Source organism: Peromyscus californicus, unplaced genomic scaffold (assembly GCF_007827085.1).
Source record: "Peromyscus californicus insignis strain IS unplaced genomic scaffold, ASM782708v3 Scaffold_9__1_contigs__length_137607984, whole genome shotgun sequence".
Taxonomy (NCBI): Eukaryota; Metazoa; Chordata; class Mammalia; order Rodentia; family Cricetidae; genus Peromyscus; species Peromyscus californicus.
This window is the reverse complement of record NW_026294617.1, coordinates 82,859,073-82,867,523: the sequence shown is the minus strand read 5'-3', so window position 1 is coordinate 82,867,523 and position 8,451 is coordinate 82,859,073. Positions and strand designations below refer to the sequence as shown.

Genomic DNA, 8,451 nt, shown 5'->3' with positions numbered 1-8,451 from the left:
GGGACCCCAGAGGACTCGGCCTCGGCCCCTTCACTTCCAGCCCTCCTACCGTGGGGGGCGGACCCGAGTCGGGAAAGTTGAGCGGCTCCCAGGGTGGGGTCAGCGAGGGCCGCTGCTGCCCTCGCGTGGCCAAGCAGCCCTCGAGGTTCTGCCCCTCCTACGCCCTCGCCGTGACCGAGGGGACTGGTTATGTAGAAGCTGCCCACTCTCAGCTCCAGGAATCACTGCGTTAAGTGTAACACGACGCTATCCCGAGCCTTAGAAGCCTTTTGCGATTTGCAGTCCCCAGTCACCGTCGCCTTACAAGGCCCTTCCTTCCTTGGCCGGGAATTTCCCTATGTCCTGTTAAGAGCACACTCCTGGAAGTCCTTCCGCGTCGCCAACTGGGAACTGAGCTCATACTCCTATTGTATTGTGCTGTTGAGACCAGCCTGATGTGTTATTTACCCGACCCTGTTTCTCCTTCCTTATAAAGGGCCCAGGAGGTGGGTGTTGGAGGAAGTCGACCAATATTTTATTTGCTAGTGCTGGATACTTCAAACATGAGGTCTCTGGAATAAGTTCACCCATTCCCTTTGGCCTGTAAAGAAACTGAAGCCCAGGGAAGTGGTTTGGCAAACGATTTGTGGCAGCAAGAATTTATAGTGAGGTGGGCCATGATGATACACAGGGAGCAGAGGCAGGTGGATCTCTATGAGTTAGTTTCAGACCAACCTTGGCTGCATGAGACCCTGTCTCAAAAATCAATCAATCTGCCTCAGAGGTTAAGAGAACTGACTGCTTACTCTTCCAGAGGTCCTAAGTTCAATTCTCAGCAACCACATGGTGGTTTCACAACCATCTAGAATGAGATCTGGCGCCCTCTTCTGGCCTGTGGGCATGCACGCAGACAGAACACTGTATACATAATAAATAAATCTTTTTTTAAAAAAAAAAATCGATCAAGCCGGGCGGCAGCGGTGGCGCATGCCTTTCATCCCAGCACTCAGGAGGCAGAGGCAGGCGGATCTCTGTGAGTTCGAGGCCAGACTGGTTTACAGAGCGAGTCCAGGACAGGCACCAAAACTACATGGAGAAACCCTGTCTCAAAAAAACAAAACAAAACAAACAAAAAAATCAAGTTTACAGTCAGGCCTGTAATTTACAGGGATTCTAGGAAGGTGCCAGCTGCCTGCTCCCATGCTCCTCCTCCAACCTGCCCTCTGAACCATCTAACCAGCTTTCAACAAAGACTTGCCAAATAAACGCGTGTTCGAAGTCATGTGGAGTCTACTGTGAGTACAGCTGGGCTTGAGGCTCATGCCTGCAATCCCAGCACTCCTGAGGGAGCCAAGCTGTCTCAAACACAGGCGAACACAGACACAGACACTTGCTCAGGATCTGAAGCCCAAACCACACATTTGGTAAATCAGGCAACTGAGGTGTTGAAAGGCAGTTTGGCCCCCAGGCCTCTGAATTCACTCAGGAAGTGTTGGTTGACTGTGAACTGAATGCTATATATCGACCATGAGTTTCTGCCTTCAAATAACTAACGGTCTAAATGAAGAACATAGACAACCTAACAGAGCTAACACTTACATGAACCTTGCTCACCCTGCCCACACTAACTCCCTCTAGTTCTTATGAGGCAGTAGTGTTATCGACATTTTACTGAGACATGGAGGATCACAGAAGTTACAGTAGTGTTGGGTCAAAACAGTCGGACTTAAGAGTCCCTGCTCTTCATAGCTACTCTCCATTGGTTCCTCCTTTGTGTGGGCAGTTATAATCCTGGAGGTAACCGCCTTAGCAGCATACAGGGGCTGTGGGATCTCAGTCCTGGAGGACAGGTGAATCGTCAAGAAATGGTAGTGTGAGATTTAAAATAAGTTGGAGCTCTGACAAGCCCATAGAGGAGGATAGTGAGGCTGGAGAAAGAAACGGTCCTTATATGCTCAGGACTTTAGCTTTAGTTCTGTCCTAGGCACAGTGAGGAGCCACTGAGGTTAGGAAGTCAGTGCAATAAGGAGCTAATGTGACGAGGGAGGCAAAGAAAAAGGCAAATAGGAAAACATTTTAAAGTAGTCAACAGCAGAGTCATATATATGTATTAGAGATGTTAAGAGAATGTGCTGCTAGGGAATTTCATTATTGTGTGAATAGCATTAAGTAGACTTACACAAACTGAGACGGTACAGCCTAGGACACAGCTGGGCTACACTGCATATACCATCATCTAGGCAGCTGATTTCCTGAAACATTCACATGGCCTGAATGATTAAAGTAGTTGAGAATTGTAATGAAGATACATAAGCCAGGTGGGACCAACTGCTGGATTACTAACTTGAGCAGCCATGATGGTGCCCACTAAAAGGATGAAGCAGAATTATTTATGGGGGAAATTGTGAATTCAGTTCCAGGTGTATTGAGCAGAAGCACCAGAGTACTATGGAGGAAATGGTTGGGAGATGACTGAGATGCGTGGGTCTCAAAGCTCAGCAAAGGTTTGGGCTAGACACACAGACTTGGAGCTGCCACAGATGGATGAGGCAGATGGGGCCACTCATGGCAAGTACATGGAGTGGGCAAAGGGGGCAGCAGAAGAATCAGGGGAAGCCACATTTTTAGGAATATTCTGATGTTCTTTCCATTGCCCACTTTTCAGGTTCCGTTCAAGGCAAATAATGACACATACCTTTCTTTATCCATCTGTTTTATTTGTCAGTTGCTGCAATTCTGGATCTAGTGGGCATCCCTTTGTCAATTAAATGGCCACTCAAGAGTCAGGGACACAACTTCAGTATTTGGACCGGGAGAAGGGTAAGTATGGAGAGGCTTAGATGGCAGTGAGAGGGATGGGGCTGGGCTCATCAGGAGTAACTGCCTGGCCCTCCCAGGGGGATGACGAAGACCGAGATGTCATCCCCGGAACCCAGCTTGTTGTTGGGGAGACGCCAGCCACGGTCCCGGGGGATGCCCCGGGCCCCTAGGACCAGAGCTTGGGCCAGAGCTGTATACCTGCCAGGAGCACATGTGCACATTCATGTACCGACACATATATGAGAAGATGGATATACAGGCCCAAATGTGGGTCTCCAGGCTTTCTTCCCCTTTGCCCCTTCCTTCACCAGTGCTGCCCCCCAACACCTCGCCAGGCAACCCCCTACCTGCTGGGATCATTGGGCTCATGGGCTGACAGCACCTTGTCCACAGTGGCGGCTACCTCACAGTCACTGGTCACATCCCACAAGCCATCTGTTCCCAGGACTAGCACATCATCTGGACAATGCTCATACTGTGTCAGGTCATACACTCGTACCTGGGAGGGAGAGAGAGGAAAGAGGACTGAGGTGTGAGGGTTGCTAGACAGGGAGGTTGGAGATTTAAAAAAAAAGGGCCCTGGGTAAAAGCCAGCCTGAAGGAAAGGTGTGCTCACTCACCTCGGGGAAGCAGGAGAGGAAAGGCTTGATGGGCAGAGTGGAACTACAGACCTTAAGATTGTGGTCTCCCAAGCCTCGGGTCACCCCAATGGTGGCCATTACCCGGGCCTGAGGGAAATGAGAAGGAAAGCTATTTAGTTCCTCTCTCAGACTCACTGAGACCATAGAACCCTCCCGCACCTACTCTTCGGTGACACCTCCACCTCCCTGGACAAACTGTGGTAGGTCTTCTTGCCTCTCTCACAGGGTTTACCTTTTTGCCCTCCCCACAGACCAGAGGAAACCTGAGATCCTCCAGCTCAATCTTTTTGTAGGCCCTGGGGAGGGAGGAGTAGAGGAGGCATCACTCAAAGCCCCTGTCCCCTACGTACAGCACACCGCCACACCTCCTCCACACAAGGCCTTCCAGGGAATGGCCATAGCCCCCAACTCCCAGCCTGACCCACCCTGCAGCTTCCACCTTGCTGCTGGTGAAGGACTGGTTGCATTGCCATGGGAACGGCCCCAGCTCTGAGGGAAGTGTTACCAGCCAGTCATATTCTGGTCCCTGTACAGCATCCTCTGCCCCAGCTCCTTGGGCTGAACTCTTCGAGGGAACTCAAGGTGGGTGAACTCACTGCCCAGCAGTTCCGGTTTCAGGAAGCCCTGAGGTTGGGAGGGGCCAGACAGGAGAGAGGGCAGACACTCACATCACACCCAGATACAACAAACAGCTGTTAAATTCTAGTAGATCCTTAAATAAAGTTTACTGCAGACTACACACTCCCCTCATGTTAACATGAATTGACTCATTCGCCCCTCACAAAGGCCTGTGAGGCATGAGCCATTGAATAAGGGACTTGTCAGAGGTCACACAATTAGCAAAGTACACAAAGCAGGGTTCAGCCCCAGGCAATCCGGATAGAGGGCAAACATGAGGATGCGCTAAGATAATGTCCTTGCTGGGGCCTTTGTTGTTCTCATTCACCACCTCTGACTCTACTTCCTTCCTCTACAGGGACCACAATGGCAGTCCGGCTGCGCCGCCTCTCCAGCTCAGCCAGCACTCCACAGTCCACTCAGCATCTTCCCGGAAGTTCTCAGCAGGAAGCTTTCGGTAGGGAGAGGTGTAAGAGAAAAGACTAGGGTAGCAGTGAGTTTGGCCCCTACTTACAAGCAGCTGAAGACGCTGGCGTTCGGTCTCTGGTGTGAACTCCCGGGACATTGGAATGATTTCACCATTCCGGATAATGATGGCCCTGCCCAGAGACAGACAAGGCTTGGATCTGGCTCTCTCAGGCCCCTTCATGGAGAATTCCAGAAGGAACAGGCCCTCCCCATAATGAACCTGATGATCCTCCCTCAGGTCCTATCTTTCCTTCCTTGTAGCTGTCCCTGCCCCCTACCCCCCAACCCCCCATCCTATCCCTCCAGTCTTTTGTACTTGACCCAACACCACCTCATCTCCGCTTTCCCATCATCCTGGAGAGTGTGGCCCCTCACATGGCCACTTTCAAAGCCCTCTCCCCACTCACCTGCTGTCACCCGCATTGGCCACATACATCTTGCCTAGCAGGTACACCACAACCAGTGCACAGCAGCCCCCCTCCACTTGGTGGCCACGCCGCTCCCGAGCCATCTGCTCATCCTGCCAGGTGAGGAAGGGTCAAAGGGAACAGAAAAACTTCCGATTCACAGTCACCTGCCCTACTACGTGCCTCTGCAGGCCCGAGTGGAAGAGAGGACCACAGAGGGTAACGGGACCAAGTTCTCTCAGAGGTGGTGTGGATTCTGGGGGCCATCCATCCACTGACTCCCACCACACAGTGTTGACTAGAGCGACTACGTAGCACACTGTTGGCACAGGCCACCCACTCACCATGAGCTGGAAGGCATTCTCGATGGCCCCTACTACCAGACTCTCGTGGGTTACTTCCTTCTGTGGAGACCAGCAAGACTGAGGGCTGACCAGGTGTGAGGGATCAGAGAAACCTGGGGTTCCCGGAGTGGATGGGAGGCAGAGGGGAGGTGGCAAGGGGTCCTGAAGTATTTCTACTAGATCCTTTAGCTGCTCCCGGATGTGGCGATGCAGGAGCCGCGAAGCCATTTCAGCTGCCCCACCACCGGCATGCCCATCAAACAGGCCCCAGTAGTAGAAGCAGAGTCCCTGATGAAGGGGAAGTTGGAAGTCAGTTGGGGAGGAGGGTGCCGGGCATCCATAGAAACATCGAATAGGAGATCTGAGTGTGATAGTAAGGCAAATTAGATTTATCCACTTATTCATGCACAGCCTACTGTGTCAAGAGAAAGAAGAGCCAAATTCGAACTATGAAGGATCCAAAGATCAGCACCGATGATTAGTTAAATCATCCATAAATACATGAGCAGTTATATTTTAAATGGAATAGTGAACATCCGTAGTGGAACTGGTCTAATTGAAGCCATTAGGGCTTCTGTGGTAGAAGTAGAACATCCTCACTTCTGAAATCCCTGGGGAGGGGTGTCACCCTTTGGAGGCTAGGAAAGGGGATATTACCTGCTTCTGGGTAGGCTCCCTGGAGGTCCCTGTACCACTCCTTCGGCTTTCCACATACACGACTTCACAGCAAGCCTGGTCCTCATTATGCCTGCTCTTGCCAGCATTGATGACCCTGCCAGGCCAGAGTGTCCCACATCAGGTTAGACACCAGACTAGGTCCTGGAATAACCCCACCTTAGACACACACACACATCCTCTCCTGCCTGCTGGCCAAGCTGAAAAAGGTCACAGCTGCCTGGGCTTCAAGCCAGAGGGAAGAGGAGAAGGCAGGGCCAGCAAGAAGTCCCGTCTGGGTGGCAGAATGCATCGCCTCATAGAAAGGACCGCAATAGTAACCCCCTGCCTCAGTTCCTTCATCCTTGGACCAAGGAGGCTTTCTACCAGGTGGTGCTGGAGGTGTGGCCAGACAGGAGCAGTAGTAAGTTTTACTTCCCTACCAGTCAAAATTTTACATTCCCACCTCCAGTCTCAACCACCACTGCCAGTGATTCACAGGCACATCCACCCTCACCGTAAAACCACCCAGTGAAAGTTCCGATCTCTCTTGCAGTAAGGAAGTGCTCCAGCCCAAGTTGGGTAAGAGGAAACGTAGGCTCACCTGGACCGGGCAAGAGTCTCTTAGCTATAAACTCCTCCCATGTGGCAAGCAAAGTGAGGCGGTGAGGGTGAGGGGCCACCCACCACCTCCCTCCACAACCTCAGTGCCCCCAGGTCCCTGGTGGCTTGGCTCGGGTTTCCCCGAAGATGCGTTAAAAATATAAAGGTTCTGGGAGCACGCTGCCGCTCGGGCCGTGTGAACCAAGGGGTCTATTTCCTTGCCCTACCAGCACCTGTCTGTCTGCAGACCCGCGTCCAAAGGGAACCATCGCGCGCCGCCGGCAGACCCCTCCCCCGCCCCGGGAAGCCCGCGGCCTTCTGTTGTCGCGGGCTATTTCTGGGTGTGGAGGGGGAGGGGACCGGTAAGAAGGACAGGGAACTGGGGCGCTGGGGCCAGGAAGCGGGTGAGCGAGTCTTTCCACCCGTGATCTCCCTGGGAAAAGGAACTGCTCCTTTTCGAACCTCCCTTCCCTTAGCCTGTGAACCGCGGCCAGCGACTGTGAACTGGCCAACTCATCCTTGGTGCGCCTTGCGCTCTCCTTAGGAGGGGACTGTCCTGAGCCGGCGAGGGCAAGGGTGGGCAAGGTCCCGAAGAAGGCTATTGAGGCTGCACCCCGTCCGAGAGAGGGCTGGAAGGGTGCAAGCTCCTGGGAAGGTCCCCGGAACCTCGTACCGGGGGGACGCATCCCAGCGGCCGGGATGCGTCTCCTGGGAGGGTGGGAGTCCCATCCTCAGCTGGGAGCCCCGGGGGTGCTCACTCGGCATAGCCTGTGCTCCAGGGCAGGCGGCGACCGGTGTCCGGGGGGCTTTGCACGGCCCTGCCTGCGTGGTCGTCGGCGCGTCGCAGCCCCCCGGGGCTCAGCTGAAGAAAGGTGGGTCTGGAGAAGCTCGCCCGAGTCTCGGTGGTCTTCTGGGGCAACCCGACCACGCTCCCAGGCCTCGCCGGGGGGCTCTTAGGCGTTTCTGAGGCGGCAGGAGGCGTCGAGGTCGCGTTGGGCAGATCGGGGGACTTAGGGCGCTGGGACGGAGTGCCACCCGAGCTCACCAGGTGCGCCACAGCAGAGCGCACCCGGTTTAGCATGCTGCCTCCCTGCCCCGCCCTCGGCCGTGGCCCCGCCCCCGGAGAGGCCCCGCCCCTAGGGCTTCAAGTGGGCGGTGCCCTCTCTCGATCCAGGCCAAACTTCCCCAGGCTCTCTAAGCCTTGCGGGAACTGCCCCACCAGCTCCCCGCCTCTTATCGGCATCCCGACGTCGTTCCGCCAGTGTGTCACAGGGGAAGGGTCTGTTGTGGGGAGGAAGCGGAGAGAAGGAAACATTTCAGTCGTTCTGTAGGTTAGACATCCACTAGACTTAATCCGTTAGAATTTACCCATTGTGACGGGGGTGGGGGTGGGGGGTGGGCGAGGCAGCCTATTGCGTTCCGTTCGGGGTGGCCCGCACAGCATAGGGAGCTATGGAGCTGATGACTTCAGAGCGAAACATCCACTTGGGTGTGAAGCACTTGGTGTGACAACACCTCAGGCTGGAGCTGCTGAATCGAGAGAGAGAGAGAGAGAGAGAGAGAGAGGAGAGAGGGGAGGGGAGGGAGGGAGGGAGGGAGGAAGAGAGACAGAGACAGAGCGGGGGGGGGGGGGGGGAGAGCGCTGGTGCGGGCTGCTGTGCTAATCAAGCCCAGCAGCTGACCTCCCCGGATCGGGGTCCTGGGGCAAAATCTTGGGCTCCTGAAGGCACTAGTCTGTCTAAAGGTCACCTTCACATTCTAGAGAACGATTGTCACTCCCACCCCACTTTCTCAGAACCGTTCCTCCATATTTAGACTTCTGCTGGCCAGTCAGTAAGGCTAACGGCATAATAAATAACTACGATTACTGAGAACTTGCTGCCCACTAGGCCCTCTACAAAGCACGTTCTGTTCATT

General features: G+C 54.1%; 1 protein-coding gene across 1 annotated transcript; it reads right to left on the bottom strand.

Moving 5' to 3' along the window:
• Positions 1–2,689: 2,689 nt before the first annotated feature.
• Positions 2,690–7,619, bottom strand: Ppm1j (protein phosphatase, Mg2+/Mn2+ dependent 1J). Its single transcript, XM_052730753.1, has 10 exons — positions 7,293–7,619; positions 5,935–6,049; positions 5,278–5,565; positions 4,934–5,046; positions 4,573–4,657; positions 3,946–4,064; positions 3,673–3,736; positions 3,420–3,527; positions 3,147–3,298; positions 2,690–2,997 (listed from the first exon to the last, which is right to left on the bottom strand). Exons 1-10 carry the CDS (start codon positions 7,613–7,615, stop codon positions 2,850–2,852), a joined length of 1,515 nt encoding a protein of 504 aa, XP_052586713.1. The 5' UTR covers positions 7,616–7,619; the 3' UTR covers positions 2,690–2,849.
• Positions 7,620–8,451: the final 832 nt, after the last annotated feature.

What these genes read in the sequence shown, in the direction of transcription:
- Ppm1j (XM_052730753.1), bottom strand. Translation starts at nt 7,615, where the DNA reads ATGCTAAACCGGGTGCGCTCTGCTGTGGCGCACCTGGTGAGCTCGGGT. An exon ending in AGAATGCCTTCCAGCTCATG is followed by an intron (nt 5,047 to 5,277) that starts GTGAGTGGGTGG and finishes CTCACCTGGCAG; the next exon opens with GATGAGCAGATGGCTCGGGA. An exon ending in TCCTCTCCTGCTTCCCCGAG is followed by an intron (nt 3,299 to 3,419) that starts GTGAGTGAGCAC and finishes TCTCCCTCCCAG; the next exon opens with GTACGAGTGTATGACCTGAC.